The 21,476-nt window shown below is 33.1% G+C and overlaps 2 protein-coding genes and 1 non-coding gene across 3 annotated transcripts in view; 1 reads left to right on the plus strand and 2 right to left on the minus strand.

Moving 5' to 3' along the window:
- The window catches only part of LOC146529479 (potassium channel subfamily K member 6-like), a 52,088-nt gene extending 38,281 nt beyond the window's left edge, over window positions 1-13,807 (minus strand). Inside the window, exon 1 of the mRNA XM_085201970.1 lies at window positions 13,648-13,807. The gene's annotated coding sequence lies outside the window, so the exon portion shown is untranslated. The remainder of the gene's footprint in view (window positions 1-13,647) is intronic.
- A 3,598-nt stretch (window positions 13,808-17,405) lies between these two features.
- TRNAM-CAU (transfer RNA methionine (anticodon CAU)) lies at window positions 17,406-17,478 on the minus strand. Its single transcript has one exon. It is a non-coding gene; the product is annotated as a tRNA-Met (tRNA).
- A 1,200-nt stretch (window positions 17,479-18,678) lies between these two features.
- LOC146529481 (uncharacterized) lies at window positions 18,679-21,322 on the plus strand. Its single transcript, XM_085202206.1, has 4 exons — window positions 18,679-18,767; window positions 19,520-19,722; window positions 19,948-20,053; window positions 20,205-21,322. The coding sequence occupies exons 2-4, from the start codon at window positions 19,521-19,523 to the stop codon at window positions 20,674-20,676; spliced, it is 780 nt and encodes a 259-aa protein (XP_085058332.1). The 5' UTR covers window positions 18,679-18,767; window position 19,520; the 3' UTR covers window positions 20,677-21,322.
- The last annotated feature ends 154 nt before the right edge of the window (window positions 21,323-21,476 follow it).

Consider the following 21,476-nt stretch of genomic DNA (forward strand, 5'->3'; position numbering starts at 1 on the left):
AAATTTCACGTTTCTACGCACAGCGGTTACGGCTGTGCGTGCGTCTTACCTCAGCCAGTGAGGACAAGTCCTTTTATATATATTTTATTATAGCTTTACGCTGTATCCCGCATACCTATGTCGGGTAGGTAGAGGAAACCTATTATTAAGTACGCCCCCTGGACCTGTCCCGTGTCTGCCCCGTCCCTCCCTTGTGGAACTATACGACTTTTAACACGAAGTTATTAACTACTTCTACTTTAAAAATTGATTGATATACCTACGCAAATTGAAAATGTCAATCGTTTTCAATTTGAATATTGGAAATATGTTGCTAAAAACGAATGATAAAATGATAAGTATCTTATATTTCTGCATAAATGCAAATTAAAATGAATATGGGTTTGATGCATTACGGGTAATGAATATAAAATATTTTTCGGCCGTTCGTGGTGCAGTTGCTCAGCGTATGGCTGTAAGAGCGACGGTTATGGGTTCGACTTACACAAAATTGTTTATTTCAACTCTCTGGTAAAAAGATTTGTTTTGTTACCAGTGCAAGGCGCGGCGTTGAGTTCCACTACTCAACACGAAACCATTTCGATCTCGAGGATATTCGCCATCTAGACCCAGTTGTAACAAACACCTATAGATATAATGAAAGAGCTACTACCATCTTCCATTACAGTATTACGATTTTCTGAGAAAAGTCCATTAACTCTTAACATTGTACAAAATTCTATATACATACATACATGCCTTTTGTAAAACTTCCACATGTACAAATAGCTATGTCGGTTGTCCATAAGAATAATATGTTAAAGAAAATATTATGATTTAGTGATGTATAGTATTACTTTATGGCACTAGTATTACTTAAGTTGTGGATTCGATTTCCACTCGGAGAAATAAATTATTTTCATTTAGGTACTCTCTGTAACAAGACAAGATGCGACGTTAAGTTCCACCACTCAAACCACAATGTCTCGATAATTGAGCTAAAAATGAGGAATAGAATATCTTAACACTAAATTTCTCTGCTTTTCCTGCAATATACGGGATACAACTAGAAGGCCTATAGATAAAGCTAGTTATAGATATAAGACAAGTTTCAGAATCATTTACTCTTCCAATTTTACGCGTCTCCCTCGTTTAACTGGGAGCTAGAGACCGTTCCGTATTAAATTGTTCATTTCATTTCATAAAAATTAAATTAAAAATTAAATCAGCTTCACGCTGTATCCTGCCCACAGAATGGTAGGCAGGAAAACTAGTGTTAAGACACTCCGTTCCCCACTTTCCGCAGAATTCTGGAGGCATTGCTTGTTGAGTGGCTCAGGTACTTGAGTACCTGAGTACCTGAGGGTCTTCTTAAAGAAATTCTGAAGAGATAAAATTATAAATTTAAATAAATATTTCATTTCCTTGAATGGGGAACGAACTCACAACCAGTAAATTTTCGAAGTAAGCGAAACCTAACGCCACGCTATGAACCAGAAACCTTTTTACGTACACGTGGTGAGGTATAGTGTTGAGGTTTAATTAACTTTCTTTTTTTATCTCATCTGATATTCCGAGCGATTTTCATTAGCCATAATGAGCTTTTATATGAGCTCCGTCGCTCTAGGCTTTTACTGGGTTTTAAATTGATTACTATTCTTGTAGATATGTAGATAGGGCGTTATTTTTTTAATGGAATGCTGAATGGTGGCGAAGACATACAGTCTACATATTGCAAGTTTATCAATGTACAAAAATTATAAAAAGAATATATAAAAAAAGGTGTAATTTTAGAATAAAAAAATACCAACGCCATTCTAAAAGTCTAAACTTAGTTTTTAGGGATTTGTACCTCAAAAGGTAAAAACTGAACCCTTATCACTTTGGTTGGACTTTGTTGCCCGTCTGTCTGTCTGTCTGTCAAGACCATTCATCTCCCGTGGAGGTATTAAATTGAAATTAATATAAGATATCGAGGTGTACAGTCAGTCAAAACCTATCGGGTAGTTCCCATGAACCTACAGTTATGAAATTTGGCACGAAGTGTGAACTTACATACAATACAATTAAAGGAAAAAATCTAAGTGGAAATTAAAAATACCTAATTTTATAGAAAAATACCATTTCAAACTTTTTACAAGTATTTTAGTAGAAAACATGTAGGTACGTTTTTTTGTACACACAGCACTGACGCAGGCAAAAGTAATCACTTTTACGGCTATTTCCAATTTCAATTGCATTGATTGGTCACGTGCTATTCAAGGGCGCTTTCCAATTAAAAATATTGACAAACGCCTACAAATTGTTTTATTGTATTATATGGACGTCGTGAGTAATTTTTTTTTTTAATTTTACAGTGTATTCCGCATATAGCAGACTAAGCACGGGACGGAACGGGCTGAAACTAGGTCCGTATTTTTATACCGCTCTCAACTCTAAGATCAATCTTGAGAGCAATCTTAAGTCGACGTTTTCATTAAAATATATAATCTAATAAATGAAAAAGGCATCTCAAGATCGCTCCCAGAGTAGAGAGTGATTTATAAATACAGGCTCTAGTGTCATGTCATTCCGCTCTCCATTTTCCTCCATGTTTCGAGGCATTACGGGTTGGAAAAACAAACTCTTTAAGAATAGGCATAAATCAAAATAAAGCGTCCATACATTAAGTCCAGTTAATAAGCAAATTAGCAACTAACTATTGTAGATAATGAAAGCATCGCGTGTTTGTTAATGTTAAAATCTTTTAATTACTTTGTTGTTTACAAAAGGGTTGTTTACTTTAATGTACATATGTATGTATTATTATTCGATAAGTTTTAGTTAAAAGCTTTGTTTTGAACGAAAACATTATTACTGGGTATTTTAACATTTTTTTAAAATGTTTTCTCTCTACAGAAATTATTTTATTAAGAAAAAGAAGTCGTAAATATCGTATAAGAATTTCGACGTAGCAAGTTAAGATCGTATGGTTTAATTTGCGAAGAGACCATGAACCAAGTGTCACGGATTCTTGTCCCGCTAAGTTCAAATTTTATACTTTTATAAATTTTATTTATAGATATAATAATAGTTGAGGAAAAATAAAATCCAAACACATTTCCCTAATTATTTTTCAACCATATTTTTAATCTCCTTAACTGTACCTATCATTATAATACAATATACGGGTGCGTACACGTGTAGGCTGTATTTTGTAAGACACTACGTTTTCAATAAACCACGCGAAACTCACTTTGCTTTCCCAAAGAGGAAATGAAAATAATCCACGTGAAGATGGAGCAGAGATTGAATCTACAAACATCATGTTTACAATCAGATGCGGTCTCACTGAATCACGACCACGACCATACCCTTAAACAAATACTCCCTTTTCGTTGAAATTGTAAACAACAATAAAAGAAACCTATTTTTAACTTCAAACATTCTATTATAGAAGCTAATAATAATCTATACATAAGTAATTATAATAAAACTGAAAGTCTTCGTTGTTTGTATGCCCCCAGCATTAATAAAAGTGATAGAAGCAGTGATTGTCTGTGCGTTTGTGCACGCTAATCTCAGAAACTGCTTAACCGATTTAAATCCACTTTTTAATTTTTGTAATTTGACAAACTTCCCTTAAAATGAAAACGTTATTAGATCACGAACGTGGTTCAGATGAGAAAATATTTAATAAAAATTTTGCAGTCAAAGCGAGCGAAACCGCGAGCTGATCGCTAGTTAAGAATATAATTATAACACTGTTTGATGTTTAAAATAGTTATAAAGTAATAAATGTGGGACTAACAAAGTTTCATGTCGGACTAAGCTCGGAGGCGGAACGTATAAGCGGATCTTATAATCTATTTATTCATGAAGCTTCAATGATAATCGACTTTTCTATAAATGTATTATAGTCCTATCTCAAATATCATTTGGATTTAAATAACGTTATCGCATATTTTATATGATAATAACCATTTTTTACCCGTCTAAGGTGAAGGCAAAAGGAGGATTATGATTTTGACCGGTATGTATGTTCATCTGTTCCTCTATAACCTCTAATTAAGTTAAAAAGTTGTATTACTAAATGTATGCCATGTATGTTTTTCTAAACATTTAGCAGCCAAACGCCAGCTTAATCTTAAAACATACATTCAGACAGTAGTAATTTTAACATAATTACATAAGTTTAACAATGTTCTTACATTATTTTAAATTTTATAAGAACAGTAAAGACTATTGATAAAACACTCCGCTCTGAAAGCAATACCTCATTTTGAAACCTTACGAATGGTCGTTCTATATCACAACGTATTTCTCACTAAATTTGAACCGGTGACCACCGTCAAGCATAAGCCAAACATTAATACTGGTAATGACAAGCATTCAGCACCTTATAACCGGATGTAGACACGTGCTCGGTGTTCCGGACTCCGGTAGTCGGAAGTCTCCAACTACAGTCTACAAGTATGTAGGGCATCGATTGCCGCCGCACTGCAATCTCTATTCTAATATTGCTATTTGCGCAGCTATCATAAGTTCCGTAAGTTATATTATGCATATATATTTTTATATGTATTATTTATTTATCTTCTGCATTTTATTTTACTGGGTGTAAGCCAGGAGACCAGGAATTCCTCAGTTTTAATGTGTCCTATAATCTCTTCCAAGTGACATACTCTAATAGTTTATATTATTTGATTTAGCAACTCTACCAGCTTGGCTCGCTTTTAGTAGACAGCTCTGATTTTCGTCTGTCCGTCACGACGATTTTTTTAAATATCTTATAAAGAGTTCTTTCTTGTTCTTTTGAAATACGGAACCCTAAAACCATTGCATACTTGTATTTATCATTACCTTCATACAAAATTCGTAGATATGTGTGCCCCCACACCTAATATTTAAAAATTAACTTACCATTCCATCTATAATAATGCAATTAGTACGAAACCTTCAATGGACGAGTACAACTCATACAAAATCATTTCTACCAGCTTTTAATCAGCTTCATCTGATCAGTGAAGTTTTGTAATATATTTAAAATAATAACTTACATATTTTTCTATAAGTGGGGGATCTTCCAATCATATTCCGATTTTCCATTTTAAAGTAAAAATGTAAAACTTCTTTAAATAACTAGGTACTTGTGCGCTTTCAACTAACAGAAAATCTTTGGCTCGACACTGAAGAGCTCTTATAATGTAGCGTCGAGCAAAGACAGCACTTTTCTTCACATTTATAAGTACCTACGTCATATATTTAGAAATAATGTAAAATATATAAAAATAATATTAAATATATAATGGCCGTCGTGGAGCAGGGGTGTAATTGTAACGCGACGGTTATGGGTTCGATTCCCACTCGAGGGAATGAATTATTTCTTAATATTTTCATTCGTTCGCTCTGCCACCAAGGCAAAAGCCCGGCATTGTGTTCCGCGACGCAACACGCAATACCTCTAGAATTCGGCAGAAAGTATCTTATCTTTTAATTATGTTAACTTCGAAGTTTGATTTTATCTGTGTACCTAGAGACTGCGTCGTCTAGAATATTTAACATCACTTTTTCGGTTTGATACCTCCAAGCAAACTCCAGATAAATGGTACTGACAGTCGGACAAACAAATAACAACGTGATCCTATGGGTAAACGTTTTTCCTTTGAAGTACGGAACCCTCAAAAGTATTTAATTGCCATCAGCATTAACTTAGTTCATAGCCATCTATGGCAGTACGCTTTAAGCCGTCCTTTATTAGAAAGATGGTATATAATAGGTAACACTACAAATCTTCAACGTACGCAAACTTTACTTTAAATATTTGCTCTAATAACGTCAGAATTGCTACACCCACGGCCACGGTGTATTAACTCCAATATTATAAGCTTATACATTCAATGAACTAAAGTAAAACTAAAATTATAGTGGGATAATGTAAATATAGTGCGGTTATTAGTCTAACATAGGGGCAGCCACAAAATGCGAACTTGTAGATGTTTCTAAGATTATCAATTATATTATAAGCTTAGATATTGTTATATAATGTTCTTATAAAAAAATTGTATCTAAATTTTCTCTTTCTTTCTATACTAATAATCTCAGGATCTTGGGTTCGTTAAAAAAAAACTTTTGTGTTGGTTTCGCATGCATATATTTAGTTACATTTAGTTTAGTGACGAATTTTAATAATAAACCGAAAATGTACAAATTTAGCAAGACCAAAATAGGCGCAAGTTCAGCCTATTAAAATATCGACTTTCATGTAATTAATGCTCCATTAGTCACTGAAACCTTCGTCATGTGGAACCATTTTTAACTTGTATTTATACTTTTTGTACAAGTACAAATATAGATATAGAAAAAGTAGTTTTGTTTATTTTGTATACATATAAGGTATATGGATATGGTAAATAGTATGTCATAGTTTTATGTTAGAACCGTAGCAGAGGGGCTTGTGACTGTAAACGCGACGGTTATGGATTCGATTCCCACTCGAGGGGAAGGAATATTTAATATTTTTATTTTCTCGCTCTGATAACAAGGCAAAGCGCAGCGACGAGTTCCTCCACTCATCATGCAATGCCTTAAGAATTCGGCGGAGGTGGGGAACGGAAGTATATTTACACTAGGTTTCCAGGTTTCTTCTGCTTACGCTGCTACGAGTAGAAATCAAGTCGCTTCTATACCCATATCGTCGTGTTTACTGTAACACGCTGTACCACTGCACCATGATAGCATTACTCGAAAATAAATGCATCTTATTAAAATATATAATAAAAGAAGAACAAACAAATTAACTGTAATAATACCACTAGGAGCAAACAATATTAATTTACTATTTATTTTGATTAATTAAAATTCTATTACTAAACCTATCTATTGAAATTGAAGGGCTTTATGAAGCTATAAATACGGCATTGGTCTATTATTCTGTACGTGGAACGTGATGGGTATTTTGGTAGAAAATCGATAAGCAATAAATAGAATATTGAGCAAATTAACTAAATTCTTTATTAAGCTGGGTACCCTTGTCTGGTGAGTTTGCTAAAAGCTCTCCTCGTAAGTACCATTTGTGAAGAAGGTACAAATTTTATATCTAGTATAGTTTAATAAAACTTAAAGCAAGAGTACAATAAGTAAATATACATAATTTAATATTTCTTATGTACATGCACTTATTTATTGTACTGTTTCTTAAGACTGACTCTGACTTCAAGCAGGGTTGTAAATTTACATATTGCAATATCTCGACAATCGGCAACAATTGACAACTCCGTACTCCATCTTCCTTCGCCTCTATACTCCGTTTTGTTATCAGAGGGAGGTAGTGAAAATAACTTAATCTCCCGAGTGGGAATCGAACCCATAACCGTGACACAACGTTTACAGTCAGACGCTGTGCTGCTGCGCCACAACGATCTCCTAACTCATTCAGTATGATGTTATAATAGCATTCCCCGTCGTATCTCTAACAAAAGCAGTAATTAATCAGTGAATCGTACTAATAAAAGTCAACAGCCATTGACTGTATTCGTTTCATACATTAAAAAAATGAATATAATAAGCGTCTATTATTTTACACAATAATATCAAATGTTTTTCACATATATTGGTATTGAAATCTGTAAAAAATATTCGAATGCAATATTTTAACTCATCTATTCTAGATGTAAATTATATTTAGAAGGTTTAATCGAAATTATATAACTACTAGCTTTTACATATGGCATTAACTTTTTAATATGAAATGATGCGTTGTACATTAAAGTTAAAGTTAAAATTTCATAAAAATATCTAATTTCACATTTCTAAGAGCTTTGAGTTTTATATAAATTATAAAATATCTTAGAAAAACATTAAGTTATTTTGATTTAAAACTAAAACAACCAATTAATACAATATTATTTACTTCCATATTAACTTAAGCACATAAAATTCTTCCAGATGAATAGATAATTTTTTCCACATATTTACCAGTGAGCATGGCGATTTGAGGAGACTCTTATGCGACCTTCGTTATCTGAAGTTCAGTAGGCAGATTGTGGAGAAAGATATATTTTAACACTAATTATATTTTAACACTACCGAAGTGCGTTAATTTAAATATCACTCCCGCGATTGGGAATCGTACCTACTACCATCATGTTTACGGTTATTATTATATTATACCTATATTTCCAATATATAGTTGTTATTATTATATGTATTTCCAACAATACCCACCCACAGTGTATGACATGTTCAAAGTAATCACAGAATGTGTCGAAATCATACTCGTACATATCTCTAAAGGAATTCCTATCTCGCAAGTATAGGGGCGTTGTTATGTTAACATTTATGTAATCTCACGCTTTCAAGCCCTTTGTAGTTCAGTTGTTATTGTGTTTAACCGCGAGTTTCTTGTCGAGGATTAAGGTTCAATTTTGGCATACTTTAGGTTTATTGTTTTTTTTTAATTATAGACGATTATTTTTGTTACTTTCGCCATGTATTCCTAGCGGAGTAACCAAAGAAACAAGAACACGAAACACTATGGTCTCTGCATATCTCTTGCGCCTGTCATCAACATCTTCATATATGCCCTCTAAACGAATGATAAATGTACATTAAAAATTTTGACTTTCTTAAAGTGTCGCACACTAACTATAGATAAATTTAATATTTTAATTTCTTCACTCTGGAACGAAGCCCGGCATTGAGTACAGTCACTCCAGCAATGCCTCCAGAATTCGGCGGAAAGTGGGAAACGGAAGTGTCTTAATAGGAACGGAGTGTCTTAACACAAAGTTCTCACGTTCCCTCTGCATGCCTAAAAAAAAATATATATTTTTATAAAATCCCCATGTCCATGACGGGACTGAACAAGAGCCTGTAATATATCACTGCGCTACAATAGTATTGTTTTGAGTTTATTATTCATAAAAACATATTCATTAAAAGCCTTTTCATTTTTTAAATAATTTAATGAACAAGAGAATGAATTTCAATGGGAACAATATTACGAGTACTTACATAGAGCGCAAATATGAATTGAGTTGTTAGATACACAAATTTAATAAAATATCTGAAACACGTAAAAAATGTAGTTTATATTTATTATACAGCGTGTTTTTGTTAGCACCACTTTAAATTAAACTACAGTTTTGACTACTCTATAAAAGCCTAATACAATTATATATTATTTTCCCAAAAATGAAATAATTTTTTTTTTTCAAAACAAAATAAATTATAAAATTATCGTTGTAAGATAAAACGCCACTTGTTAAGGACGATACTCGCACATATAAACCTATCAAAGGTATACCGCCGTACACACCTCGATTTCAAGAATATATGAATACAATTTTAACTAAATTTTTATTCTTAGATAGTAGATGTATTTTATTATCTAATTATTTAATTAACCGATTCTAACACTTTGGTTCCATTTATAAAGTCAAATTATGCATTCAATAAAATACGTTGCTTATAAAAAAAATACAGTCCATTGCACTCTTATTGATTTTTTTTTTAAATATTTTTGGTAATTTAATTCGTATAGACGGCTTAAAATAAACCATGATTCAAACAATTTTTTAGTCAGCAATCAATAAAATATAAACAGTAATTTATACAATTGGTGTATAGATAAAGAATCAGTTGTATAATTTAATATCGATCGGAAGCGAGGTCACGGTCGCCAAGTCGTCCTTTCACACGATCATGTCTTATAATATTAGGTTTTTATTTTGACTCGGTACGTTAAAATCATATTTTAGTAGCTTTTGGTAGCCTTTGGTAGCTTTCGGTAGAAAATTTTGTCTCTAAAAAATCAGCTCCACGCTCTATCCCGTTTCAGAGCGTGATAATAATTCTTTAGAGATAAAGGCCGTCGTGGCGCAGTGTCACGAGCGTGGGATTGTAAAGGAATCCGAATACTCTCAGGAATAATCCAGAAGTGAAATAATTATAGGAATTATAAATAATAAATAATTATAAAACTCTAATGAGTTCATCATAAGATCAAGTAAGTCATTTAAGATGAGGATATTGGTAAAAGAGGGCGGGGAGACCACGGTTGACCTTCGAAAATACAGTATTATCATCACATAAACACAGGCAAAAACTTCGGCAAAATGTTTCAATTATTATAATACATACTACATACTTAATAAGAAATTCTAAATTATTAAGAAGTTCTCTCAATATATATTGTTCTAAAGTTATTTTTCACTGTTTCACGATGAACGCCCACGCCTTACGTACTTTTGTTTCAGTGTGGGTAGATCGCTTAATAATTTACATTCGTCAACTTTTACGGATAAAAAGTGGGTACTTCTATATATATAAAAGGACTTGTCCTCACTGACTGAGGTAAGACGCACGCACAGACGTAACCGCTGATGGGAGAAACGTTAAATTTGGACACAAGTTTACTTTCGTAATCTGGACATCCACTAAGAAGGGATTTTGAAAAATTTTAACCCTAAAGGGGGGAAGTAGGGGTTCAAAGTTTGTATGGAAAAAAAATTTTAATCGGCACCGATTTTTATAAAATTTTAAATTTAGATTTTTAAAAGTATTTAATTGAACACGTGTTTCATCGTTTTCTAGAATTTTTCCCCTAAGGGTGCAAATAAGGGGTTGAAAGTTTGTATATGTTTTTTTAAATCGTCACCAATTTTTATAAAATTTGAAATTCAGACTCTTAAAAATATTTAATTGAACATGTTTCATGGGTTATTAGAATTCACCCTTAAAAACGCAAGCGAAGCTGCGCGCGTCCGCTAGTATTGTAATAAATTTATTTTGGGTAATTGCCTTTGTATATGTATTTTTTTCTATTCTATTATTATTTTTTTCACTCTGATAGATAGAGCGCAGCATTGAGTTACGCCATTCCACACGCAATACTTCCAAAATAGGGAACAGAGTGTTTTATCACTAGGTTCCCTCTGCCTACCCTGCTGTTCACGGTATACAGCGTGAAGCAGATTTAATTTTGATTTATAAGCCAAATAAAATTAATTAAAAAAAAACCTATGTTGTGCCTGCTTTAGTGCCAGAGCGAAGAGATGAAAATATTAATAAATAATAATTAATTCCCTCGAGTGCGAATTGAACCCACAACCATCGCGTTACAGTCACACCCTTGTGCCCCTGGGCTACAACGGCCTATTATCCTATATAGGTATAACTTGACTACTATATTAAACTAGCCTTCCATAAGTTTCTATAATTTTCAACAGATTATTATCTAACTCCTAATCGTTGAAGATTTCTTCTAAAATCATCATCAGCTCACGACTACGAGAAGCAAATATATAATGATTATAAGTAATTATATATGTATAACACAATTACGTGCCTGTAAAATGCGAGGGTTTCCCTTGTTTCCATGGGATTCCATCGACAGATCCGGACTTAGCGGTAATGGAGGTCCCATAGATATTAAAATATTCATTATAAATATATAATTTACGAGTATTAAACTCCTCCTTTGTGAAAAAAGAAGTCGGTTTATAAAATTAAGAGACAAATAAATCCTAATAATATTTAAATGTATGTAAAGTGATAATAGAATATCGACACCGCGTTGCATATCGATTGCTCTATGAATTTTCATGGGAATGCAGGCTCCATCTCCAACTTAGCTGAGTCTGGAATAAATTACGGATCACTCGGTCACTTAAAAGATCGTTTTGACCTAAATAGTTTTAAATCTAAAATTAAATGCAAGTATAACATACGTAGGTACCTACATGTTGTTGATGTACGATTTACATAAAATAATTATATAATTAATACTTTTTTTTTTAAAACACTTAAATAAATATTCGTATAGTTCAAATGGGCGAAGCCGCGCGGGGGCCACTAGTAAATACTATAATAAAATGGTAAATAAATTGCCTGAACACTGATAAAATAAAAAAAGTATAATAAAATGTGTCGAGCGTGATGAGCTTTTCCCACGGACATGTAAAAAATTAAGATCTGGAACATCTGATGAACAACCATAACAGTCCAGATAAACTATCTGTCTGTTTGTGCGAGCTAATCTTTGGAAAAGTTGAATCAACTTTTAAAAGAGTCGTACTATAGAGGAGGTTATGGAGCAACATATAGGCTAATTTTTGTACCGGAACGCCTGCGAAATAAACGAGAAAAAACCCTCGTTTGTTGCGAAATTACGATTTATGAAGTGTACAACAGTACCTATCATCATCTATCATGTTAAAATATCCAACTAATCTTCCCGAAATACTTTTAAATAATCTATATATATAAAAGGACTTGTCCTCACTGACTGAGGTATACGCACGCACAGCCGTAACCGCTGTGCGTAGAAACGTGAAATTTGTACAAATGTTTTCTTTCGTAATCTGGACGTCCACTAAGAAGGGATTTTGAAAAATTTTAACCCTAAAGGGGTGCAACCATAAAGGGTTGAAAGTTTGTATGGAAAAATCTTTAAATCGCCACCGATTTTTATAAAATTTGAAATTTAGACTCTTAAAAATATTTCATTGAACACATGTTTCGTGGTTTTTTAGAATTCACCCCTAAATATGCAAGCGAAGCTGCGCGCGTCCGCTAGTATTAAATAAAATGCGGTTGAAGCCGCGAGAGGACCACAGTACTAGTAGTACAATAAAAAACGGAAACAAGTATTCAAAATATTAAAAGAGTTTTTTGCAACTATTAAATATCTATTGTTGCCATTTACAATTCACGAATGAAAAGAATCTATTATTACCAAAAATACCAGCTAACATCTGTATCTGAGCTGGATGATTGATGAAATTGAAGGCAGTGAGATAACATTGCTAAAGGAATCAAAGCAATTCATGTTTCATAATGTAGTAGATAGATATTTATTATATGTATTAAGCGACCATTTATTTATTTTCACGATTTAATTAATAAAATCATATAATGTATATTTAAAAGTATTTTTTCAATTACATTATAAATATATTTTCAAATTATGAACATAGCAGTATTGGATCTGTTCCTTGCATTTCGCCATAAAATAATTGAGATCGTTGTGGCGCGGTGATACAGCATCTGACCGAAGCGTGACAGCTATGGGTTCAAATCCAATTTCCACGCATGGAAATTAATTATTTTCATTTCTAAGCTCTGCTAACAAGAAAAAACGTGGTGTTAAGTTCCGCCACTCAACACCAATATCTGGAAAATTGGCCGGCAAATGTTGAACAGCAGTCTCAACACCAGGTTCTCTCTGCCTGCCCTGCTATATATTATACAGGATACAGCGTGAAAAAATATCTACATTTAAGGTTTTAAATAAGTTTCATGCTATCCTAATAGTACAAAGCTTTTACTTTTGAAATGGCATTTTTAAAGCATTCCCAAATTTAATGTTTATTTAATTGTCATGGTGTCTAATTTATACATTTTATTTCCCAAGAGTACGTCCGTTGGGTAATAAATATGTAATATGTACTTATATATTAAATAATAACGTCTAATAAAACAATTATTAAATGGCTTTAGAGTCAATGACGTCAGTATTGGAATAGTGATAGCCCATTAAAGTGATAACTCACTAAGAAAAATCTAAAGTTCTCTTTAAAATGGAAAAAACTGGGGAACATAGTGTTTAAATTTGTTTTTGAATATTTCAAAAGAAAGAAAAGGTAGACAAATAAAAGTTATTAAAAACAAATCTACTAAATTTACCTTATCAAGCCTCTTGAAATATTACTTTTCTGCAGTCTTCTGTCAAAACTTTTCCCACAGACAATAAAGAAAACTTTTTATTTTTTTACATTGAATCGTAGCGGGCTTTCGTTCAGCCGGAGCGTGTGCTCGGTATAACGCTGAAACTCCGTCTGAAAGCTGTCCTGGAGGCTATATATTATTGTGGCGTCAGAGACTGCTCTCATGAAATTGATTTTAGTACCTACGACCGATGCGTTTACATGATATTCTCACCTGAAATGTACACCTGAACTTATTTTCTAAGTGCTTTTTTAATTTGGTTTTCAAATTATATAAAGATACTAGCAGCCCGCCCGCGGCTTCGCCTGCGTGAACTACGTTATTATTAATTTCTGTTTCCATGAGTACCAACGTCCTATAAGCGACGTCCATGCAAAATTTGAGACTCCTAGCATTTGTAGTAACGAAGTTTCATACAAACTTTCAACCCCAAAAAAAAACCCTTAGAAGTTGAATATTACCAATTCCCGTCTTAGCAAGCACCTACGTCCTATAAATAACACATATGCAAAATTTGAGATTCCTAGCATTTGTAGTTTCTGAGATTTCGTGATGAGTGACCTTTCGATTTTATATATATAGATTTGATAAATTTTTCGTATATAACATACGAAAATGTTATTATTTTAGTATATGACAAAAAACCAAATCAAAATTTTAATATAAAATCCTAAATAAATAAAATCTTAAATATAGAACTTCAAAATATGTTTTTATAATTAGTCAACTACCAAGGTATACAATATACATATAATATATGCATGAAATAAAAAGCCTTCCTTTTATGTTTAGTTACTAAAATTAAAATTATAAAATGTAAGGCGGATAAAAGTCGTATCTAAGTCTGTTCCTGTAAATAAGCACAACACGATCTATCAATGGTTGTATAGGCTGCGCGCGCATGACGTTTTATCAATGGGGCAACCATCTTGTTGACGTCAGAGACATGGCCGTCATTATGTTTGTTTTCCTTCCCCAAATTGGGGCGGCTGCCGGTAGTTGCTGGGGGGTGCTTTTTACCTTATTAAACGTTATATTTTAATTTTAAAATTAATTTTATTAAATATTCCTTAATTTAACGATTGGGCCACCTCATGGGTAACTAAATCATATTTAAAATATATGTAACTAGCTCTACTTTGTACGTCTAGAATAGATTGTAAGTTAATATATTATAACAAGATAAATATTTTTTATATTCACGCTACTTAAATTAAAAACGCGGCATAAAGTTCCACCACTCAACACATAATGCTTCCACAAGATCTGTTACTAGATGTCGCTATTCTAAACACAATAAAATTCCAAACAAATCTCAAAAATCTACTCAAAACTCCAAAACCAACGCCACAAAAAACCTAAAAACCATCAAAACAATAAAAAATCAACGCACAACCCATCCAAATCAACACAAACCCCAAAAACAACCAACACAAACCAACAATCCTGAATCGCGCTATCAAAATATTCAAGCTCACTAACTATATATACAAGCTTGAAACCTTCGTCTAATGGAAGTGTATTCTTTAGTGTGATGCCACTACTGTCTCTAGATCACTACTCGTTAGCAGGTCTTACAGCACGTGACGTCACGCGCTCGTTGTCAGGCTACGCTCCTTGTAACGTGCGCTGCGGACGATCGCCCGCGCGGCTGCGACGGCTCGGGGCGCACTTTCCTCGGGCGGCCTAGAACCTCGCGGTTTTAGTTAACTCGTTAGCCTTAGCTCCGGTTAAATCTTGAGCACTTCCATACTGTGGCGGCGAGAATATATCTCGATTGCCAGCTTTTTGGAGCTTTTTAAATTTTTATTTGTATACAAATTGTCGGTGGACATATAATTTATATATTATGACAAAAATTAAAACGATTTTAAAATTATTCGAAATACGTCAGTCCGGAGTAGACTTACTAAAACTGTTTTTGATACATAATTTATTCGAAGTTCCTTTTATTTTCGTATTTATTGAGGATAAACTGAGACAGAGAGTAATAGAGTATCCCTGTAACTTTTATGTTGCGACGACAATAGAGGAAAAATTTAATCCTCTCAGAAGCTAATAATATTAATACTGTCTTAGAAAATGGGGCTATGAAAGGAAGCTATAAAGCGGAATCGGAATAACTTTTTTAGCAGAAGTCCATAAAGTTAATACATTTGAAGTTTTATTAATGTTTTGATTGAGGCTGTTGACATCGTTAGTTAAATGAAAATTCAATTAATTAATTACTCCATTGGGGATCGAACCAGCAATCTTCGTTTTTACAATCAGACACGGAGCCACTGCACCATGATAGCCTATCATTCTTTATATTTAATTAATCAAATATACACATTCAGAGGAAAGTTTTCCTAATTTCGTATCACTAGAGAATGAACTTTCGTGTCATGTTCAAACTAAAGTAGGAAATTAGGTCGTAACATAAACTTGCAACTAAAGTAAAGTTGGATACACACTAGGTACACAGTATCAAACTTGCCTCACTGCACAAACTTTATTTAGAAACTTAGTGAATCTTTATAAATATTTTGAATCTAAAATAAAAAATCGTCTGATATATTAAATATTTTTATTGCTAAATTGTATTTTTACAATAGAAGTGGTAATAATTAAGATTTAAATTTACAATTAACAGATGGATAACTAAGTGATCCTAAAAGGGTTGCGTTTTACCTTTCGAGGTCTCTAAAAACACCTTAATGTGTTTTCGCCTATATAATATTAAAGACAGAGGGGACCTAGTATTAAAACACTCCGTTCCCCAAGAGTATTTTTAAAATGTCATTTCTATGAGATAATAAATCAGATAAGTTATAAATATCATACATATGCAGGTCGATAAATATAATAAGTATTAGAGGTATTTTCCAACTAAGTATTCTTAGATGCTTTTGACATTTTTAAAGCATTATTCAACACTTAGGAAAGAAAAATACTTATTTAGAAAACGTATAAAAACTTTAGCGTACTGGGACAGGCTTGAACGGCTTTCAAGAGGTGCGAGTTCAAATCCCACTACGTCCAAATTATTATACGTTTTCTTAATAAGTATTACTCTTAGATACACCATATAACACTACCTATTCGACTTTTTACCAATTATCTATTTCCACGTAGCATATTCATACAATGGAACGGTTGAGAAGAAATGTTTCCAAATAAAAAAAAAAATCACCTAGTTTTAGTTAGGTGTTTGTATTATATGAAGAACGTACTTACTCCGTTCAAAACTTAATGATACAAGGTCTCCTTTCAATTGATAGCAAATTATATATACAATTTAATGAACTTTCCCTCACTCAGGAGTAATGGGTGACTCAAGATATATTAGAGAACAAGAGTACAAAAGCGTCTTGTTTAAAAGCTATCGGACAAACATTAAAAAACTTTTATACGAGATATTACTTGTACCTACTTATTAGGAAAATATCTCATCTTGTGCTCTCTGCTGCTTTCTGAAGCTTTGCGGTTATTCTATTCATCCTAAAAAGTTTATTGCTCTTGAGCAGGCAGCATACACTATTAAATGGAAAATTATTTTGATGACATTATGACACAAGTTGTTTGGACAGTATTCGAATATTAATTTTCGTCAGCCGCTTTGGCAATACAAAAAATTACAATAAGATCATCAGAAAGCAGAAGAAAGAAAGTTTCGACACTAGTTTACCTACTATTCCTACTAAATGCAAATGCAAGCGTAAAATAAAAAAAATTGCCCCGGGTGAGGATCGAACTCACGACCTTAAGATTATGAGACTTACGCGCTGCCTACTGCGCTACCGAGGCCTATACCGCATTTGATAAATACTTTGGTCAGTATATACAGAGTTCTATTTTATTTCTCTGACATATGACTTTATTTATATTTGATTATAGGTACTAGAGGGCCCGTTGACGTGTATAATACGCGTATGTCACGAAATACAAAAGTGTATATATTTTCAAATTTATGATAGTGTATAGTTTTTAAGCATTATCATTGAAAAATATTTGCCTTCTACACTTCTCCTATAAACTATAAGTGTGTCAATTTTCATATTCCCGGCGTTAAAACACGCCGTTCTATACTTTCTGTCCTATTATTATCGATATTTTCCTACGTATTTATCAATGTGAAAACGTTTGACGTTATATAATATTAAGTAAATATCTGTGCATTTTATGGAATACCTAAAGAATTTAATTAAGAACTGCTCTTTGTAACATCTACCTTTGAATAGTTTTTCATAAAGTGCATATCCTTTAGCGCTTCGCCATAGTACGTAGGTATTTGTTTTAAAATAGGATCCTTATTTATAACTGTATCACATCATCTACACTAATAAAGTAATAATATATGGCCAGTTTAAGCTTTGAGGACATTCGTCGCACGGAGGTACAAAAGTGCGACTGTAAACGTGACAAGTTTTGGGTTCGATTCCCACTCGAGGGATTGAAATATTAATATTTTAATTTTTCGTTCTAGTATCGAGATAAAGAATGCTCTGAATGAAGAAAGTGGGGAACGGAAGTGTCTTAATGGGAACGAAGTGTCTTAACATTTGGTTACACACTGGCACAGCGTAAAATTATAAAAAAAAGTGTATATAAATATAATAATATCCAAGAGCCCTAAACTATACTCAACATAACAACGTCATATTACCGCGCGACAAATAATAATCACTTGTCTACACTCTTCACATATACTGTAACATCATATGAGGAAGAGAGATAGATATATATTACCAGCTCCTATTCACAGTCTACCCTTAGCCAAGGGTCGCGAAATTAGTTCTTGCGCTTGCGCGAATCAATAACTTGTACTATACATTGAAGCTTTAACATAGCGTTTGTTTTAACATGCACATTATACATTGATATTCTATAATAGTGATATTTATATTAAAATTCTTTATAAACCCGCAATGGATTTGATATTTTGGTAAAGAGTCGACATTACAAGCGTAATTATACCTTAGTAAAAGTCAAAATTCGCGCCTGCGTCCTACATCTATGGACCATTTTCATAAAATATTACTAAATAAGTTCGAAGTGCTGCTTTTTGTGGGAAAAGTCGATTAAAAATATATAAAGTAAGTTTTTTAACGTGATTTTTGTGTGTTATTAGTTCTGAGTCAAATGTTTCAGTATTCATGTAGGAAAAAATTGCTTTTCGTCAATATTTAGATATATAAATCTCGAAATTTACAATTATTGATTGCGTCTCAACAATTTATTTTCTGTAGTAAAATAGTATCTCTATTAAAATAGAATGCATTAAAAAAAAACAATTTGCTTTACATATAATTTTATTCAAAGTCATTTATAATTTTATATCTTTTTCTAATATTATGCTTGCTGCATACATTTGAGCCTAGCGTGGCGGCGCAGTGGGATTGCGTCTTACAGCTGACTGTACTCGAAATAGTAGGTTTGATTCCCACTCGGTGAAATGGTTTATATTTAAATTATTATAATATCTGGTAAATCCAAGTGCAGTTGAGTTCCTTCATTCAAATTGCAATGAAATTAATTAAATTCGGAAAATGCATCTCTCGTACTTTTTAATTTGGACTTTATCACCTTAGTTATTGATACATTGCATTGTTGTTGAGAGGCGGAATCCGACGCCGCTCTTTGTCCGCTCTTTGTCCTGTTACTAGAGTAAGAAAATGAAAATATTAAATATAAAATTCCCCCGAGTGGGAATCGACCCTCAATAGCCGTGTTTACCACGAAGGTCTAGTTAAACACTAAGACCGTCGTAATATTCACTATAATATTGTAAATACAATAATAGTGTTTCCTATTAACAATATTATTTAATAATTCTATTTCTTTATAGCATGTCGTGCGGGGCGGATTGCCTCTCGTTAGGTCCACCACCGGACTCCATAGTGCACATGCCGCCGCCTCCCTTGCCTGCGTTTTTGGCAAACATTGCGAATCTCACGCCGCCCTGTAGGGCGTCTAAGTGCCCGCCCACGCCTAACAGTGAAGATAACGCGTTGTTCCCAGGTGTGGAGTACCACGAATTGCCGAGACATGGTAAGTTTTGTGTTCTTCCCGAATATTATAATATTAAAGAGATTTTTTTAAGAATATTTGATAGTTTATGCTTGTACTGTGTGCGAAACTAAAGTTTTAATATTAAAATATTAAACCTTTTTTTCGGCAGAAATATATACCTACGTAGTAGTTACAATATTTCCCGACATTATAGAAAAGTATTTAAAAATCTTTACAAATTGTTTTATATTATTTCATTGACAGAACCAGCCACCAACGACGACACATGGTTCCTAGTGATTATCACGTGTTGTATCGCCGTGTTGTGTATTGCGGCGCTTTTGGCGCTCTTCTTGCTCAAGTGTAGAGAGTAAGTGTTGTCTAATTATGCTTACAAGTTACAATTTCTAGTTATTCATCACTTTTCTTGATTGTGAGGGTCTGCGAATTGCAACCACCGAGATCTATATAAGACAGATACTCAATAATGCATTTGATTAACGTAACATTTTCTTCTAAAGGGCTCGAGGTGGGTGTAAAAGCGGCACCGGTAAAGCCAGCGGTTCTAACGCCCTATACGGCAGCGCAGCACTCGACTCCCGAGTACTTTGGGCGGCACTCACTCCGCGCGGCACTCGACACTTTGTAGCCGATACGTACCCACATGACGATACCGAAGACCATCACTACGAGTGCGTGGAACCTCCATTATATAAATTAGGACCACCCGAGGACTTAACAATTACAAGACACTTTAACGTCGAATACGAAGACCCAGCACCATTAATCGAAAGCTATACGGATAGAACGGAGGAATATTTCAGAAATGGTATTGAAACTCTACGTCGTGGTAATCGACCGTTGGTTTCGTCCCCAACTAGAATTGAAAGACCAAATCTGCCTCCATTGAATCTACAGCCGCGTACATTGCGACGTGCACCACATTCTCGTCGCGTTAGTGATGCGAACAATTCTGAGAAATCGGCCATCTGAACCGAGAATGGCGCGGTTTTTTCCGTCGCCGATTCTACAGACATAGATTACGAGTGGATGATCACCGACTCCAATGTCGATCGACTCGTTTAAGGACCACAAAAATCACTTGTACCGCCATTTAACACAAATCCGTTGAAATAAACCAAAATTTTATATTATCTATTTGTGTTAGGCATTTTATATTTTAAATAGTTTTTTAATACGAATATAATGCAGTAGATTTAACATTTAACTCGATGTAAGCTTAGCATGTGTAAAATCTCAAACAGTAAAATTAAGGAAACTATTTAGTTTTGTTTATTTATATAATTCTTTTTTGTAAATATAAGTATTTTTATTATAATTATATGTTATTTTATAGTACCAGCACTGTGCAATGTAAATAATTGATAGCGCCTAGACTAGATCTAAAATAATGTACTATTTATATTCATAAACTTCACTAGGCATAAATTTTAATCTGCAATTATTAGTAATTTAGTTTATAAATTAACTTAAAGAATTATTATACTTAAGTTATATTAATTATTCATTGTTTGTACTCATTTATGACGATAAATCGAATGATATTATTATGATTCATTATGTTAAACAAAAACGATTTTGTACAAAATCTAGTAAAATAAAGTAAATTTAAAGTATATCTTTAGTTTTTGTATTTATTCATTATTTCATTTATTTTTCAATAAAATTTTTACCTGCTAAGAATTTATTGTTTTCTGAAATTACGGTATTTAATTTATTTTATAAAACTAACAAAAAAACATAATACGTGACTATTTAAAATTTACAAAAGC

This window comes from Heliconius melpomene, chromosome 18 (genome assembly GCF_056956725.1).
Source record: "Heliconius melpomene rosina isolate 202511_hmr_F chromosome 18, ASM5695672v1, whole genome shotgun sequence".
NCBI classification, from domain to species: Eukaryota; Metazoa; Arthropoda; class Insecta; order Lepidoptera; family Nymphalidae; genus Heliconius; species Heliconius melpomene.